This window comes from Elephas maximus, chromosome 17, assembly GCF_024166365.1.
Source record: "Elephas maximus indicus isolate mEleMax1 chromosome 17, mEleMax1 primary haplotype, whole genome shotgun sequence".
Lineage (NCBI taxonomy): Eukaryota > Metazoa > Chordata > Mammalia > Proboscidea > Elephantidae > Elephas > Elephas maximus.
The window spans coordinates 66,313,578-66,332,647 of NC_064835.1; the positions used below are offsets into that span (position 1 = coordinate 66,313,578).

General features: G+C 39.8%; 1 protein-coding gene across 2 annotated transcripts; it reads right to left on the reverse strand.

The window, feature by feature from the left end:
• Positions 1 to 1,513: 1,513 nt before the first annotated feature.
• On the reverse strand, positions 1,514 to 18,076 carry SNRNP27 (small nuclear ribonucleoprotein U4/U6.U5 subunit 27). Of its 2 annotated transcripts, XR_007513603.1 has the most exons (7): positions 18,014 to 18,076; positions 16,464 to 16,584; positions 15,743 to 15,855; positions 15,263 to 15,342; positions 8,410 to 8,474; positions 1,750 to 1,917; positions 1,514 to 1,663 (listed from the first exon to the last, which is right to left on the reverse strand). XR_007513603.1 is itself a non-coding variant. In XM_049856682.1 (6 exons), exons 1-6 carry the CDS (start codon positions 18,045 to 18,047, stop codon positions 1,863 to 1,865), a joined length of 468 nt encoding a protein of 155 aa, XP_049712639.1. In that variant the 5' UTR covers positions 18,048 to 18,076; the 3' UTR covers positions 1,514 to 1,862. The 2 variants fall into 2 exon arrangements, 1 of the variants encoding a protein (XP_049712639.1); XM_049856682.1 differs by having other exon boundaries at positions 1,514 to 1,917.
• Between the last annotated feature and the right edge of the window lie 994 nt (positions 18,077 to 19,070).

Consider the following 19,070-nt stretch of genomic DNA (forward strand, 5'->3'; position numbering starts at 1 on the left):
ATTCTAGCAAAAAGACCAGACTTGATGGTCTGAGACTGGAGGGACCCCAGCAGATATGGCCCCCGGACTCTGTCATCCCAGAACTAAAACCATTCCCGAAGCCAACTCTTCAGACAAAAACTAGACCGGACTATAAGACAAAATGATACTGCTGAAGAGTGTGCTTCTTGGCTCAAGTAGACACAGGAGACTAAATGGGCAGCTCCTGTTTGGAGGCAAGATGAGAAGGCAGAGGGGACAGGAGATGGCTGAATAGACACAGGAAATACAGGGTGGAGAGAAGGAGCGTGCTGTCACAGTGTAGAGAGAACAACTAGGGTCACATAAAAATGTGTATATAAGTTTTTGTATAAGAAACTGACTTGAACCGTAAACTTTCACTTAAAGCACAATTGAAAAAAAAAAAAAGCTTGCCAAAACACAAAGAGATCCAAGATTTGGACACAGCATTTCACAAAAGAAATACAAATGGCTAATACATTTTTTAAGTGTTCATCCTCCCAAGAAACTAAACAAATTAAAACCAGATACCATTATTTTAACCAGCAGATCAGAAAACTTTTTAAAAATCCTAACAGTAGTGGTGCATGTATATGAAATGAAAATGCTCATACTTTACTGGTGAGAGTCAGTTGCTACCTTTCGAGCCATATATACCAAAGCCATAAAGCACGCACCCATTTTATCTCACTCAGCAATGCCATAGCCAAGGATTGAGCCTAAGGAAATAATGAAACAACTACAAAAAGACATGACAGGGATGACCGTTACAGGTTTAACTGTAATAGCAAGCTGTGAAAGGCAGTCCGATGTTTACCAGTACGGGATTAGTCAGTAAATGACGGTAAAACCAGGTCCTACTAAAAGCGAAATTTCCAAAGAATATTTAAGGGTATAAAAAAAAAGTTCAAAAGGTGGAGTGGCAAAATGGTTAAAAAAAAAAAAAAAAAAGATCCAACTATATGCTGTTTACAAGACACTGAAAGTGAAAGGATGGAAAAAAATATTCCATGCAAATAATAACCAAAAGAGATCTGGGGTGGCAATCTTAATATCAGACAAAGTAGACTTCAAGACAAAATCTGTTAGAAGAGATAAAAATGGACATTATATAGTGATAAAAGGGTCAATTCATCGAGAAGATTTAACAATCATAAAAAGATATGTACCCAACGTCGGAGAACCTAAATATATAAAGCAAACACTGATAGAACTGAAGGGAAAACTACATAGCACTACGGTAAGAGCTTGCTACTTCAACGTACCATTTTCAGAATCGGACAGAACTTTGAACACTAGGCATGTATTGCTTTCATAATTGGGGGAAGACAACAAATTATATTTGGGGAGAGAAAAAAAAGCATAGAAGATTCAAAAATCCAAAGTTATATTTTTTCACTCTTTGTTTTCAAACTACTAAGAATCAAGATATTTAAATCTATTTATGAAAAAAGAAAATGTTTAGGGAGATTCTTTTACCTAGTAATAAAAATACATATCAAATACAAAAGGGTAGAAATATTGCTTTATTGGGGAAACTTACATCCAAATTATTTTTATGCTTTTTTAAAAAGTCCTACAAGTGTTCAAGGAGAAAACATATACAGCTTCCGCAGGAATAAGGAAACAAAATGGGGTTGATGACTGCCCCAAATGATATTTCCTAAAAGAAAAAAAATGTAGTATTTAACCTTTCTTTTTTGAGGCAGGGCAAATGAACTACACAATTTATAAATAAGGTTTTCTTACTCTATAAGGAAGAAGAACTGAGATCCTGTTTTTGATGCATATTAAATACAAAATACAAAATCCTCTCTTTTGACCAAGATGAGGAAAAAAATCCTTCTTCACCATGTCAGTTCTCATGCAATGAAGTCCAAAGGTCTGTTGAATCCACCTTTTCGATTCATGTACTGCCTATAATGAAAAGAGGAGATTTATTATTTTAAAAAATTCTGACAACTTAACAACAAACAACCCAATCAAAACAGGGGCAAAGAACTTTAATAAATATTTCACCAAAGAGGATATTCAAATAGCCAACAAGCACATGAAAAGATGCTCAACATCATTAGCCATTAAAAAAAAAAAAAAAAAAAAACCTAACCCACTGCTGTCAAGTCGATTCCAACTCATAGCGACCCTACAGGACAGAGTAGAACAGCCCCAGACAGTTTCCAAGGAGCAACTGGTGGATTCAGACTGCTGACCTTTTGCTTAGAAGCCACACTCTTGCCCAGTTTACCACCAGGGTCCCCTTTAGCCATTAGGGAGATTCAAAACAAAACCACAAGGAGATATCACTTACCACTATTAGAACGGCAATGATTTAAAAACCAAAACAAAACAAAACACCCAACTTGGGAAATAAGAAGTGTTGGTGAAATGTGGAGAACCTGGAACCTTCATCCACTGCTGGCTCAAATGTAAAATGGTATAGCCACTGTGGAAAATAGTCTGGCAATTCCCCAGTAAGTTGAACACAGAATTACCATATGACCCAGCAATCCCAATCCTAAGTATATACCCAGAAGGGAAGGCAGGAACGAAAACAGAAACCTGTTGGCCAATGTTCATTGCTGCACTTTTCACAATAGCCAAAAGGTGGACACAAACGAATGGACAAACAAAATGATACACACACACACAAATGGAATATTTTGTAGCTATAATAAGAAAGTTCTGATGCATGCCACAACACAGATGAACCCTGAAAACATGCTGAGCAAAACAGGTCAGTCACCGAAGGACAAATACTGTATGACCTCACTTAGATGAAATAAACAAATATATAGAAACCAAAGATCACTGACGGTTACTAGGGGTGGGAAGGAGGGAGAAAGGGGGAGTTGTTTGTTTTTTTCCTGGGGGGGGGTGCATATCAGGTGTATGTTGATGGTGGTGAATGTTGTGAGGGGAACAGCAATGATGGTGGCACAGCATGAAAAATGTAATCAATGTCGCCGAGCTGTAAATGTGGAAGTTGTGTTGGCAAATGTTTTAATGTCTGTATTTTCTCACACACACAAAATTCTCCATTTCTCTTGGGAGTGTGATTAAAAGATTAAACCTATAAACCATCTTCAAAATGTAAAGTCTAGGATTCCCTGGGTGACATAAACAGTTAAGCGCTGGACTACTAACCAAAAGGTTGGCGGTTCAAAGCCACCCAGAGGTGCCTCAGAAGTAAGGCTTGGACATCTGCTTCCGAAAGGTCGCAGCACTGAAAACACTATGAGATACAACTATTGATCTCTACTTCTCCAGAGCAAAAGTGAAAGAAGGAAACCGAAGACTCAAAGAAGAAATGAGTCTAAAGGACAAACAGACTACACGAACCACGGCCTTATCTACCCTGAGACCAGAACTACACGGTACCTGGCTACTGACCATTCTGATCAGACAGAATGGGAGAAACATGTTGAACAAAACCTAAAAAGGCCAGACTTACTGGACCAGTTGAGACTAAAGGAACCCCCAAGACTATCTCCCCGACATACCCTTTAAACTCTGAACTAACAACACTCATGACAACACTACAGGACAGTGTAGAACTGCCCCTTGAGTTTCCAAGGAGCGGCTGGTGGATTCAAACTGCTGACCTTAAACACTGTGCCACCAGGGCTCCAAAACCACTCCCAGAGGTCACCTTTCAGCTAAATAACAGATCAGCTTATAAAATAAACAATATCACCTGTGTGTACTGTGGTCCTTTAAAAAAAGCACCTATATGAAACCTAATGGTCAAGTTACCCTAAAGCAAAGAGGAGAAGGTTATGGGAGGCAGGGAAACTAGATTAATGGAAACAGACCAACCAGAGTGGAAATAATGAGAATGTTGACACATCATGAAAAATGTAACCAATTTCACTGAACAATATATACATAAACTGTTAGATGGAAATCTAATTTGCTGTGTAAACTTTCACCAAAAACACAATATCACTAAAAAAAAAAAAATTACCCTTATACCTACAAATATGACCCTGCTTAGAAGCAGGGGTCTCCTTGTCTTATGTTAATGAGGGCATACCAGTGAAGAGAGGCTCCTCAACCTAATCCCTTTTGAGCTATAAAATGAGCAGAAAAGACACAGAGACACACAGGGCGAAGGCACCATATAAAGACAGACACACAAGGCAGATGCTTCTACAAGCCCAGGGACTCCAAGGATTGCCAGCTACTAGAGACAGTGATGGTTCCCTGGTAGTATTCTCAACTTCCATGTAAGATAAGAGACCTGGGTTAAATTACCAGCCCACGCACCTCAAGCACGTCCATCAGTGGGGCTTTGGTTTTGTTATGATGCTGCATAGCTTCAGTGGAGCTAGCAGGCTAAGATAGATTAGAAAGACCTAACAATCTACTCAGGAAAATCAACCAAGAAAACCCTATGGATCACACGGTCTGACCCTGTTGTACATGGGGTCACAGGGCTGCTAACAACAAAAGAAGCTAAAATAGACAAGGACCTCCCCTAGAGCGACACCCTGAATTCAGACTTCTAAGCCTCCTGACCTGTGAGAAAATAAATTTCTGTTCTTTAAAAAAAAAGAAAACACTACACAGTGCAGTTCTATTGGCATACAAGGGGTCACCACGAGTCAGAATCGACTCAACTGCAACTAACAACAACAAAAGTAATAACTACTTACGGTTATTTAGTGCACACTAAAAAGAGACTATTTTGCTTTCAAAATAAGCCAAAGCCTCTCAGGTGTCTTTAAAACCCCAAAACACAAACAGCAGTAGGGACAGAAGTACACTTTTAAAATTGTTTGGAATGTAATTAATGTCACTAGATTGTAGACATGAAGATGGATGAAATGGCCAACGTTTTGTTATATGTATTTTACTACAATTGAAAAAAAAAAAACTTCAAAAACTATTTGGTGAATTGTACATGTAAAAACTGAATTGGTGTATGTTCCGATATGCACATTCTCAACAACAAAAAATAAATTGCAAAAAAAAAATGGGAAGGTTTTACAGATTTTTAAAGATTAAATTGAAAATCCATATTCATTTTGGGTAACACTAAATACCTAATTTAAGGAAATAGAAGCGTTCCAACATAGGCATATATCAAGCAAATTTGATTGCAAGGTGTAATGGTTCTTCCCAGAATACCTTATCTGAAGGTTATGTTACAAAGGACCATCGATAATTATTCTAATATCTTATCTCACTTCATTCTCAAATTACATTCTCTATATTCTAAATCAATTGGAATACTAATCTTTTATCAGTGATAAGGGTGGAAGTGCAATGTTTGAACACGTTTTCACTTTTCCACTCATTAGGAATTCGGTGGGATTTTAAGTATGAATTAGTCTGTTCCAAATCTTTGGTACTAATAAAGTATATCTACATTTAGTCTACTATGCTGGGAATGACAACTTGAAGAGGAATGGTGTTGCATTCATCGCCAAAAAGAACATTTCAAGATCTATCCTGAAGTACCATGCTGTCAGTGACAGGATAACATCCATACGCTTACAACGTAGACCAGTTAATACGACTATTATTAAAATTTACGCACCAACCACTAAGGCCGAAGATGAAGAAACTGAAGATTTTTATCAGCTTCTGCAGTCTGAAATTGATTGAACATGCAACCAGGATTCATTAATAATTACTGGTGATTGGAATGCACAAGTGGGAAACAAACAAGGATCAGTAGTTGGAAAATATGGCCTTGGTGACAGAAACAATGCCAGAAATCGAATGAGAGAATTTTGCAAGACCAATGACTTCTTCACTGCAAACGCATTTTTTCACCAACATAAACGGTGACTATACACACGGACCTCACCATATGGAACACACAGGAATCAAACTGACTATATCTGTGGAAAGAAACGATGGAAAAGCTCAATATGATCAGTCAGAACAAGGCCAGGGGCTGACTGTGGAACAGACCATCAATTGCTCATATGCAAGTTCAAGCTGAAACCAAAGAAAATCAGAGCAAGTCCATGAGAGCCAAAGTATGACCTTAAGTATATCCCACCTGAATTCAGAAACCACCTCAAGAATAGATTTGACATGTTGAGCACTAATAACCGAAGACCAGAGAAGTTGTGGAATGAAATCAAGGACATCATATGTGAAGAAAGGAAAAGGTCACTGAGAAGACAGGAAAGAAAGAAAAGACCAAGATGGATGTTAGAGGAGACTCTGAAACTTGCTCTCAAAAATCAAGCAGCTAAAGCAAAAGGAAGAAATGATGAAGTAAAAGAGCTGAACAGAAGATTTCAAAGGGCGGCTCAAGAAAACAAAGTAAAATATTATAATGACGTGCAAAGAGCTGGAGATGGAAAAACACACTCAGCATTTCTCAAGCTGAAAGAACTGAAGAAAAAATTCAAACCTAGAGTTGCAATAGTGAAGGATTCTATGGGGAAAATATTAAATGACACAGGAAGCATCAAAAGATGGAAGGAATACACAGAGTCATTACACCAAAAAGAATTAGTTGACGTTCGACCATTTCAAGATGTCACATACGATCAGGAACCGATGGTACTACATGAAGAAGTCCAAACTGCACTGAAAAAAAAAAAAAACACTAGCAAAAAACAAGGCTCCAGGAATTGATGGAGTATCAATTGAGATGTTTCAACAAAGGCATGCGGTACTGGAAGTGCTCATTCGTCTATGCCAAGAAATTTGGAAGACAGCTACCTGGCCAACTGACTGGAAGAGATTCATATTTATACCTATTCCCAAGAAAGGTGATCCAACTGAATGTGGAAATTATAGACAATATCATTAATATCACATGTAAGCAGAATTTTGCTAATGATCATTAAAAAGCAGCTGCAGCAGTATATCAACAGAAGACTGCCAGAAATTCAGGTCGATTTCTGAAGAGGATGTGGAACGAGGGATGTCACTGCTGATGTCAGATGGATCCTGGCTGAAAGCACAGAATACCAGAAGGATGTTTACCTGTCTTTTATTGACTATGCAAAACCATTCGACTGTGTGGATCGTAACAAATTATGGATAACACTGTGAAGACTGGGAATTCCAGAACGCTTAACTGTGCTCAGGAGGAACCTGTACACAGATCAAGAGGCAGGTGTTCAGACAGAACAAGGGGATACTGACTGGTTTAAAGTCAGGAAAGGTGTGCATCAAGGTTGTATCCGTTCACCGTACCTATTCAATCTGTATGCTGAGCAAATAATCTGAGAAGCTGGACTATATAAAGAAGAACGGGGCACAAGGATGGAGACAGGCTCATTAACAACCTGCGTTATGCAGATGACTCAACCTTGCTTGCTAAAAGGCAAGAGGACTTGAAGCACTTACTGATGAAGATCAAAGACCACAGCCTACAGTATGGATTAAACCTCAACAGAAAGAAAATAAAAATCCTCACAACTGGATCAATAAGCCACATCATGATAAACAGAAAAGATTGAAGTTGTCAAGGATTTTGTTTTACTTGGATCCACAATCAACATCCATGGAAGAAGTAGTCAAGAAATCAAAAGACGCATTGTACTGGGCAAATCTGCTGCAAAGGGCCTCTTTAAAGTGTTGAAACGCAAAGATGTCACCTTGATGACTAAGGTGTGCCTGACCGAAATCCATGGTATTTTCAACGGCATTATATGCATGTGAAAACTGGACAATGAATAAGGAAGACTGAAGAAGAACTGACACCTTTGAATTGTGGTGTTGGCGAAGAATACTGAATATACCATGGGCTGTCGAAAGAATGAACAACTCTGTCTTGGAAGATGTACAACCAGAATGCTCCTGGCGAGACTGCATCTTACATACTCTGGACAAGTTGTCAAGAGGGATCAGTCCCTGGAGAAGGACATCATGCTTGGTAAAGTAGAGGGTCAGCAAAAAGGAGGAAGACCCTCAATGAGATGGACTGACACAGCGGCTGCAACAATGGGCTCAAGTACAACAAAGATTATAAGGATAGCGCAGGACTGGGCAGTGTTTCGTTCTGTGGTACACAGGATCACTGAGTCGGAACTGACTCGGCGGCACCTAACAACAACACATTTAAAGAATGTTTATAGTTGAAATCCTTACATAATCATTCTAGGTAAATAATTCAGGAGGAATCGATTTTAAATCTACAGTTATAATAAATCAAAGCCTAAAGACTTGAGATTGTGCTGTTTTGAGGAAAGAACCATCTCATAACCCTAAAACATTTAAGTCAACTATTCTCTGTAACAGCTGAGTTCACATGTAACTTGGAAAGCAATTTTAACAGATCAGAATGCAAGCATGGAAGATAATCCTTCATTAAAATGAGAGACAGTGTGAAAACTGCTGTATTTCCTATAAACATGGTTATCCCATTATAAAATTCTTTCCCAAGTATGTAATTTATATCTTTAGTTCAAACATAATAAAGGGGGCTATGCATACCTGTACTTCCTCTTCTGAGACACATTTATGGCATAAGCATTTACAGAGCCATCCACCTTCTTCCCCTGGAGAAAAGCAATAATAAATATAAAAAACAGGAAGGATATTTTAAATAACTTAATCGGAGAGTTGGATCTTTGCAGACATGCTGCTAAATCCATTTAAGAATGAGGCTGCCCAATGAGGATGAAAGAATTTTCAAATTCCAATGATACCCAGAAACTCCCAAGTGTTAACAACTCTCTGCTCATACTTTTTTAAATTGTGATAAACACATATATAATAACACATTTGCCATGTCAATATTTTTTAGATGTACTAATTCAGGGACATGAATTACATCTATCATGTTGAGCAACCATCTCCACTTGCTCACATTTTTACAGTCACACATAAACAATTACAACATTCAAGCCAACAAACATCCGTGATCTATGTATTATGTACAAGGCATATCAGGGAGTAGGGTAACAGATGCTAACCTTTTTGCTCAAAATATTCTTTGAAATCAGATAAAAGGTATGGATATTATCTCCAGAAAAATTCACGTTCCAAAAATTTAACTTATGACCTGTCATGGTTTGAACTGTGTCCCCCCAAAATATGTATCAATTTGGCTAGGCCATGATTCCCAGTGTTGTGTGATCGTCCACCATTTTGTCATCTGATGTGATTTTCTTATGTGTTGTAAATCCTACCTCTATTTTTATGAGGTTAATGAGGTGGGATTAGCGGCAGTTATATTAACGAGGTAGGACTCAATCTACAAGATTAGACTGTGTCTTAAGCCAATCTCTTGAGATATAAAAGAGAGAAAAGAACAGAAAGACCAGGGGATCTAATACCCCCAAGAAAGCAGAGCCAGGAGTTTATGTCCTTTGGGCCCAGGGCCCCTGAGCTGAAAAGCTCCTAGTCCAGGGGAAGACTGATGACAAGGAACTTCCTCCAGAGCCGACAGAGCTCTGAATTTGGACTTCTAGCCTACTAGACTGTGAGACATTAAACTTCTCTTTGTTAAAGCCACCCACTGGTGGTATGTTTGTTATAGCAGCACTAGATAACTAAAACCCTACCTGAGCACACAGCATTTCTGAGTCACGGCTAGTACAGTTGCTGTTCATTTAAGTCCCATTTCTTGCATAGGCCTTACAATTTTGATTTTTAAACCAAGCATCCGAATATAGAATTACAGATGCTAATGGTGTCACTTAGGTATTGGCCTTTCTTAAAGTGGCTCTACCCCCTTTTCACTATTTCTCTCCTTTTTGACCCAGCCAAGTTGACTCACTATGCCTACTTGCCTCCATGTTGTTTCTCAGGCTTGAATTGCCTTTACCCCATCCAATCTTCAGCTATCTGGTTCTTATCCATCATTTAAGGCCCAATTCAAATTATCCTGCTGCCATGAAGCGCTCTCTTCTCTAATGTTCGTAGAATGTTCACTGTGCTTTCCTCACAGTATCCTCCATTTTCTCCCCTGTATTATCACAGTGTATATAAACCATACCCACTCTGGCTGAGTTGATTCTGACTTATAGCAGCTCTACAGGACAGAACAGAACTGCCTCATAGGGTTTTTAAGGCTGTAAATCTTTATGGAAGCGGACTGCCACATCTTTCTCCTGTGGAGAAGCTGGTGGGTTCAAACCGCCAACCTTTTGGTTAGCAGCCAAGCACTGTGCCACCAGAGCTCCTATAGTGTATACTATATTTTTATGCAAATAATATACGCCTTCTATATTTGTCTGCCAACCACTCCCTTCCCCGTGAGGTATTTTTGTAAGCACAGTTATGCCAATTTTATTTTACATGTTGCTGTAAAAAAAAAAAAATCAGCATAGTGCACTTAAAAAATACCTCACAGTGGGGGGGGGGGGGGGGTGGGGGGAGGCAGTATTTGGCAAATAAACACAGAAGGCAAGTGTTACTTGCATAAAAATATAGTATACATGTTATTTCCCCTGTAAGACTGCAAGCTCGATAATAGGTGTTTTGGATTAAATTGTGTCCCCGCTAAATATGTGCTGGAATCCTAACCACTATACCTGTGGGTATAAATCTGTTTGGAAACAAGGTTTTCTTTGTTATGTTAATTAGATGACACTCAGTAGAGTGGGTTCTAAATCTATTCACTTCTGAGTTTAAAAAGAGTGGATTAGACAGATACACACACGGGGGAAGAAAGATGCCAGTGAGGATCGACAAGGAACCAAGGAACAGAATGCCCAGGGCTACCTCAAAAAATGAATTGATATAGCTGACGCCCTGATTTGGACTTTTAGCTTCCAAAACTGTGAGAAAATAAATTTCAGTTCTTTAAAGCCAGGCATATGTCTGAGAGTCACCTTTATATTCTCACATCCTAGGATAGAGCAGTCATATGTGTTCAGAAAATGCTAAGTGTATGAACATCACCAGGTAACACCATGACACACACACATCTGTGGCCCCAACCTCCACTTCCCTCATTATTCATAGGGGTTTAAGGCCTAGGGCAGCACAGCCTATCTGTGCAGCGTATTTATTAGATAGCTGTGTCAGCGGACCAAAAGGATTCTGAACCACTGGCCTAAAGACATCCACAGGCAGCTACATATATGAAGTGGAACTAAAATAAATATATTTGGTCTCCTATTACGTTTCACATTTATCTTGAGGGGAAAATACTGGACAAATTACTTGAGATACATGATTTTGAACTCCCAGGGAAAAAGAGGAAGGCATGGCTTGGAAAGATTGGCTTTGGAAAAAAAGTAAATGATGTTTACCTTTTTACTAAGTCCAATTCCTAAAAGCTTACTGATCTTTGAAAACTATTTGCAGGGTTGAGTATTATTAATTCTACTCGCATTTACCTGCTGGAATGGAAAATTATCCATTCATAAACATAACCAAACTTTGAAATTTGTCTATACTCGTGTTAAAATGGAAGGTAAGATAAGCAACTATGCTGGCATATGAGAAGGTCCCACCATATACCGATGATGAAATATCATAGAACATATAGTACTGAAAAACACAAACGACCTGAGAGACTCTGTAACTGGTAGTATAGTCAAGAAGGTAACTGCGCTGGCTAAATTAACATCCTTGTAAATGTCATCAGAAAAACAAGTGACATCATCTGGTCTCACTAAACCCACTGCTGCTGAGCTGATTCCAAGTCAGTGACCCTGAGAAAGAGTGGAGCTGCCCCAAGAAAGAGCCGGGGGATCTGAACTGCTGACCTTTTGGTTAGCAGCCGAGCTCTTAGCCACTACGCTCACAGGGCTCCTTGGTCTCACTGGTACTCCATAATTTTGATAGGATCTATGAATTCTAATTTCTCCCTTATAAACAAACATATTCGGCATAGACTACATTAAAAATAAAGCTGTGCCCCCAAAACTACTGCTCTGAGATAATCTTTAAACCTTAAATCATAAATATCTCCTGAAGTCTTCTTAAAACCAAACAACCATTTTGCTTAATGAGTAAAATATGCCTGTCTTAAGCATTATGTTCTTTTAAGAACTATCCACATGGGATCAAATTGACAAGAGCAACTTGAAAGGTCAGACAGGAAGCTTAGAAGGCAGTGAGTTTATGTTAACAGGAGAGGAACAACTCAGAGAAGGCAGGTCAGAATGGCTGCACAACTGGAAGAATGTAACTGATGTTAATGAATTGTACATGAAGAAACTGTTGAACTGGTCTATGTTTTGCTATATATTCTCAACAACAACAAAGTAAATAAATAAAAAAGTAAGGCTGCGGCCTAAGCTTTACACTGGATTCTCAGGAACTTCAAACATAACATTAAGCAACAGTAAAACTAAAAAGGACCTCCTTAAAGTGTTGAAGAGCAAAGATGTCACCCTGAAGACTAAGGTGCACCTGATCCAAGCCACGGTATTTTCAATTGCATCATATGCATGTGAAAGCTGGACAATGAATAAGGAAAATCAAAGAAGAGTTGACGCCTTTGAATTGTGTTGGTGAAAAATATTGAATATACCATGGACTGCCAAAAGAACGAATAAATTTGTCTTGGAAGAAGTACAACTAGAGTGCTCTTTGGAAGAAAGGGTGGCGAGACTGCGTCTTACATACTTTGGACATGTTGTCAGGAGGGATCAGTGCCTGGAGAAGGATATCATGCTTGGCAGAGCACAGGGTCAGCGGAAAAGGGGAAGACCCTCAACAAGGTGGATTGACACAGTGGCTGCAACAATGAGCGCCAAGCATAACAACAATTATAAGGATCGCTCAGGACCGGGCAGTGTTTCGTTCTGTTGTGCATAGGGTCGCTACGAGTCAGAACTGACTCGACGGCACCTAACAACAACAAAACCAAAAAAAAAAACAAACCAAGAAAATAATTCCAGTAAGTTCCCTCCCTGTTCTTCTAAAAATAATAAAATTATAGTTGCTTTGTTTACTTTGGAGATATTTTTATTTACTCAACATATACATTAACAAACTTCACACTCTTCAGAAAAGCAAATAAATATTCAAGAAAAAAAAAAGCTGATATATAAACTGCAATAGATTCCAAAAAGAGGCTCACATAACCATTTGTGAGGACAAGAGCTCATTAATTTTCCCACCTCAAAACAATCATGCCTCAGTACTCCTCTAAGGTTACATACACACTGTCACTAAAAAAAAAAATATTGAGCCCTACACAATCACATTATTTCCAAAGAAACACAGCATGTGAGATCACCTCCACTCCATCAACAACTCAACAGAATACAAGATTAGGGAAAGTGGGTTATTTTTGACTGTGTTCTCAAATATCTCAACTTTCATCTGCAAAACTAAATGGAAAGGCTTAACGTGAGAAAAAGATTTTAAAAATATATTCTCTTTCTACACATACACACTCTCTCCTTCCGTTTCCTCTCTAAACCACCCTCTTCTTTCCTTCGTCTTTTTCTCCTCCTATCTCCCCTCCTCTCGCCTCCCTCCCTATAGCCCCTCTTCTCCATCCTCCTTTCTACAATCCCTCCTTCCTCTTCCCCCTCCCTATTCTCTCTAGTACTAGGATAGCCAGCCCTCACTCTCTAATCTACCTCTCTTCTGAGCTGAGACATGTAAGTAGCTGCCCAATGCAGTCTTTATCTTCCCTCTCACAGCAGTTCCCTGTTCTGTAATTGTAATCTCTTTCCTGATTAACTGTTATCACCCAGAGTCCCCAGCCTGACACTTCAAAGTCATCCCTGAAGGCTCACTCCCACTCCCACCCCCACCACTACTAACTCTGCCTCCTAAATGGTTCTCAATATTCTGGCTCCTCCTCTCCATGCCCACTGCCCATTTCAGGCCTTCACCATCTTCTGCTTGCCTGACCAGCAGATTTCCCTGCCTCCAATTTAACTCTCTTCCATCTGTCCTCCATGCTGCCCCAGAGCCATCTTTCTAAAACACACATATAATCATGCCGTTCCCTTGCTTAAAAATCATTGCTTGCTGTCCTCAACACCTAAAGAATCAACTGTAAATTCCTTGGCTCGCCATCAAAAGCTTGCTGTGATTTGGGTCCTATCTCGATTTCTAGTTTCATCCATAGTCATTAGCCCATCAGTACCCTTTTACCAGTCACTGAATTTGAAATTCCCACAATACACTATGCTGTTTCACACATAACACATGGCCTTCTTCCCTCTACTTTAAATATCTTCCTCCTCTTTGCCTAATCACCCTACTTACCACCCTTTAAGATCTAACTCAAATATTATCCCTGGGAAGCACTTCCTGAATTCCAAAGGCAGTTCACTGCTTCTTCCTCTTGTACTCTCAAAGTTCTTCACATAGGTTGTTACTGTTTTATGCCCAAATAAACTTGTATCAATAGAAAAACTACAAATGATGTTAAAAGAATATGGAAAAATAGGCAAGTCACATGGATTCCACCAACTTTCTGTCAGTTCGTCATATGGTGGTGGTTAGTATGTCACTGTGATGCTGGAAGCTATGCTACCAGTTTTTCAAATAAAAGCAGAGTCACCCGTGGTAGACAGGTTACATATGAGCTTCCATACTGAGACAGACTCGGAAGAAAGGCTTGGCAATCTACTTCTGGAAATTAGACAATAAAAATCCTATGGATTAAAATAGAATACTGTCCGATATAGTGTTGAAAGATGAGTCTCCTAGGTTGAAAGGCACTGAAAATACACAGTGGCCGCAATAACAGATTCCAGCATACCAAGGATTCCGAACCGGACATTTCATTCTGTTGTACATGGGGTTGCCATGTGTCATGGATTGAATTGTGTCCCCCCAAAAATATGTATCAACTTGGTTAGGGCATGATTCCCAGTATTTTGTGGTTGTCCTCCACTTTGTAATTTTAATTTTATGTTGAGAGGATTAGGGTGGGATTGTAACACCACCCTTACTCAGGTCACCTCCCTGATCCAAGGTAAAGGGAGTTTTTCTGGGGTGTGGCCTGCACCACCTTTTCTCTCTCACGAGATAAAAGGAAAAGGACAAGCAGAGAGTTGGGGACCTCATGCCACCAAGAAAGTAGCACCAGGAGCAGAGCATGTCCTTTGGACACGAGGTCCCTGCACCTGAGAAGCTCCTTGACCATGAGAAGATTGTGGACAAGGACCTTCCTCCAGAGCCAACAGAGAGAAGGCCTTCCCCTAGTGCCGATGCCCTGAATTTGGACTTGTAACCTACTAGACTGTGAGGAAATAAATTTGTCTTTGTTAAAGCCATCCATTTGTGGTATTTCTGTTATGGCAGCACTAGATGACTAAGACACCATGAGTCAGAGCTGACTTGATAGCAACTAACAACAACAACATATGGATTAATTCAAATTGGAATGTTTAATTGGTTGTGTGTTTTACTTACTTACCTTTGTGGAATCAAAGGAGGCAAACCCCATTAACTTCATCATTTCTATTTCTTCCTCTGTTTTGCCCTCTAAGTCCTCCTCTGCAAAATGTAAGTGATAATTAAAAAAAAAAAAACTCTCCTGTTATTTTATACATGAAAGGTAGTAACAGATGAACAGAGGAAAAAAAACCAATTAGCTAAAGACTTGAGTCTAATGAAAAAATTCCTCTTCAACTTAAACAGACTGCGACAATATCTAGTTATGAAGATGCTTCCAAAATAGGATATCGTCTTCCATGTTTTTAACTGTCCTTCCTATATTATATCAGGAGTACCACGGATAACCAGCAATCTGCTAAGGTGCAAATCTCAAAACCATACGCAATGAATACTATAAAAATCTTAATATTTAAATTACACTTTTATAATTTTATCACCTGACTGAAACTATCTAAGCAAGACTGTACTTTTCCAACAGTTACACATCTAACAACATTACCAGTAATCTGACGTTCTTTGCTCTTTGTTTCTTTTGTTTCTTTCTTTTCCTCATCTCTTCTTTCTTTCAGTCGAGAAGGCGAAGGGGATGTAGATCTATGTCGTCTTGGTGATCTAATATTTAATAACCAAAGATGTTAGAGAGAAAGATATACATGGCAGTTCTGTGCAGATCAGCAGAGATCAGCACATCAGTGGCTGAAAATAAAGGCTAAACAAAAGCTAGGCTCCAGAGAGCCAGGAGTCCATTCTCTACAGCAAAGGGAGGAGGGAGGTTCTGCCTAGGCCCTACTAATTAATAAAAATTAGAAAATACCATTTACTGCTTATTGTCACTTTCATTTGGTATAGTAAGAACTAAAAACAAAATTTTGGTTAGGCAGAAAAGGGAAACTAAAAAGTTTTTAACGATTACATATGAACACACAAAAAGCTGGCTAAATCATTATCACCAAAAATTAAAAAAACTTACTATTTCTTACTATTGACTGGCTTTACATGTATTATTTCTCACTTACTTCTCAAGACAACTCTATGATATACAGAGTGTTATCAACCCCATCTTATGAAAGGGAATGTGAAGTTTAGAATAACGTGAGGTTAAGTTTCTCTCATTTCATGAAATTCAAAATTCCCTTATGAGTGGTAAAAACAAACTCAAGGGCACTGACAAGTTTCACTGGGACTTGGAGTAAAGCTTCTGGCTGATTTTCTGCAGTTACCTGGAGCGTCTTCTGTGTGGCGATCGAGAGCGGCTCCTCCTTCGATCTCTCTCCCGGGACCTAGACCTTTCTCGGCGTCTGCGTTCCCTCTCCCGGGATGTGGACCGGGACCGCCTTCGCTCTAATACGAACACATAAAGTTGCAGAGAGGAAAATCACCTCAAATATCTAGAGCTGCACCTATTCAGCAGAAATACAATGCGAGCCATTTCTAGTAATCACTTTAGGAAAGAAAAAAAAAAAGTGTAATTAATTTAACAATATATGTTATTTGACCCACTATGTCCATTTCAAGGAGCCCTGGTGGCATGGTAGCACAGTCGTTAACTACTCAGCTGCTAACCCAAAGGTTGGCAGTTCGAACCCACCAGTTGTTCCACTGGGAGATGTGGCAGTTTGCTTCCTTAAAGATTACACCCTGGGAAACCCTATGGGGCGGTTCTATTCATACTATAAGGTGGCTATGAGTCAGAACTGACTTCATGGCAATGGGTTTGGGTTTTTTATATTCATTTCAGGAGTACCAGGGTAGTGAAAATGGTTATATGCTCCACTACTAGTCAAAAGGCTGGTGGATGGAATACAACCAAAACACCTTGAAAGAATGGTCTGGCAATCCACTTCGAAAAGGTCACATAGCCTTAAAAACCCTAGGGAGCAGTTATACTCTGTACACGTGGGTCGCTATGAGTCCTGGACGGCAACTACCACCACCATTCAACATAACAATAAGATTTCAACATATTAACAGTTAAGATTAAATACATTTTAACATATCAATAATTAAGATTAAATACATTTCAGATGCTCAATAGCCACGTGTGGCTGGCAGCCTCATTTGACCTTTAAGAAAACCTTTATGAACTTATGGGGCTAGTCGAAGGTGTCAAAAACTAACCAGAGGCAGAACTGAGGGTGTAAATTAGATCTCCAGGATTCTTTACACTGCACTGCCTTATTTGTGGGGGAAGGGGCCAGATGGCTTTAAGAGGTGAGCACCCTGGACACAAAATTCTAGATACTGATGCCCCTGTTATAAACGAGGAAGAAAACACTAACCAAGCATCAAAGATGGCAGGCGCTACCACATACTGTTATGGAATATGACATTAATTCTCACATCAGATTTTTAAGATAGGTAGCCAAGAAACGGCATCGATTCCACGGCAACTGTTTCTTGTTTTGTTTTGTTTTGAATATTTCCCCAATGTCTACTAGCGGAATTCGAACTCATAAAGATTGGGTGACCTGCCCACAGTCACTCAGAAATTAAGTGAAGGAATCGTGGTCTGACTCTAAATGCCTCAACCACCAATATAATAAGTTACTGTATGAGGCCGACAGAGCCAGCGAAATCCTATCTCAGAACGGAAAACGCCTTCCAACTGGAGGGTCCGGGCTAAGAGTCTAGGGCCCAGGACTTCGTTTCACCATCTAGCCTCAGTTTTTCACCTTCTTAGGAGAAAAGGGTTCGCCTCTCCGCTGCCTAATACTAAAAAAAGAAAAGACACGCACTTCTGACCGACCCTCCAAATTACTTCTGGCCTCACCTCTACGCGGCGAACGGCTCCGGCTGCGACCCATTCGGAATCCTCCTACTTACACCGCCCCGGAAACTACTGTGCAAGAGCTTCCGGGTGCGCGGAAACCTCAGCTTTCTTGCGGCCGGCTGGAAAATGTAGAAATGACTCTCAAGGGTTCCGGATTTTAAAGAAGGGAAGATGTGTCTTGAGCCCGCTCAGAATTACTCGGCACCACTTTTTTTACTTGCCAGATGCCAGCACCTCCCAGCTCAGGAATTTGGGTGAGAATCAGGTCTTTGAACCGGCTCGTTCCGGTTTGAACCCTTACTAAGAATTTGCATTCTAACAAGGTCCCTGCAAAAGATATGCATTTCCACCCCCTACATATACCAAATCAGAATCCGTAGTTTAACAAGATCCTCAGGTGATTCTTATGTATAACTTCCCGGGAACTTGTTAGAAATGTAAAGACTTGAGTCTAACGAAAAAAGAATAGAGGTGTGATCTCCTTACCTCTGGCCCTCTTTCACAGTAGCTTCCTAAGTAATCTTCTGTCTCCACCGTGGCCCTTAAAATACGCCATTTGATGTTACTATGAGAAAACCCAGCCTATACCCTCCACCCTAACACAGTTCTCATTAGTTTTTTTTCTCCATTTTTCTTTCCAGTCTTAGTCTATATGTATGTTGTTGTCGTTGTTGTTAGGTGCCGTCCAGTCGCTTCCGACTCATAGCGACCCCATACACAACAGAACGAAACACTGCCCGGTCCTGCGCCAATCTTAACAGTCGTTTTTATGCTTGAGCTCATTGTTGCAGCCACTGTGTCAGGCCACCTCGTTGAGGGTCTTCCTCTTTTCCGCTGTCCCTGTACTCTGCTAAGCATGATGTCCTTCTCCAGGGATTCATCCCTTCTGACAACATGTCCAAAGTATGTAAGACACAGTCTTGCCATCCTTGCTTCTAAGGAGCATTCTGGTTGTACTTCTTCTAAGACAGATTTCTTCGTTCTTTTGGCAGTCGTGGTATATTCAATGTTCTTCACGAACACCACAGTTCAAAGGCGTCAGTTCTTCTTCAGTCTT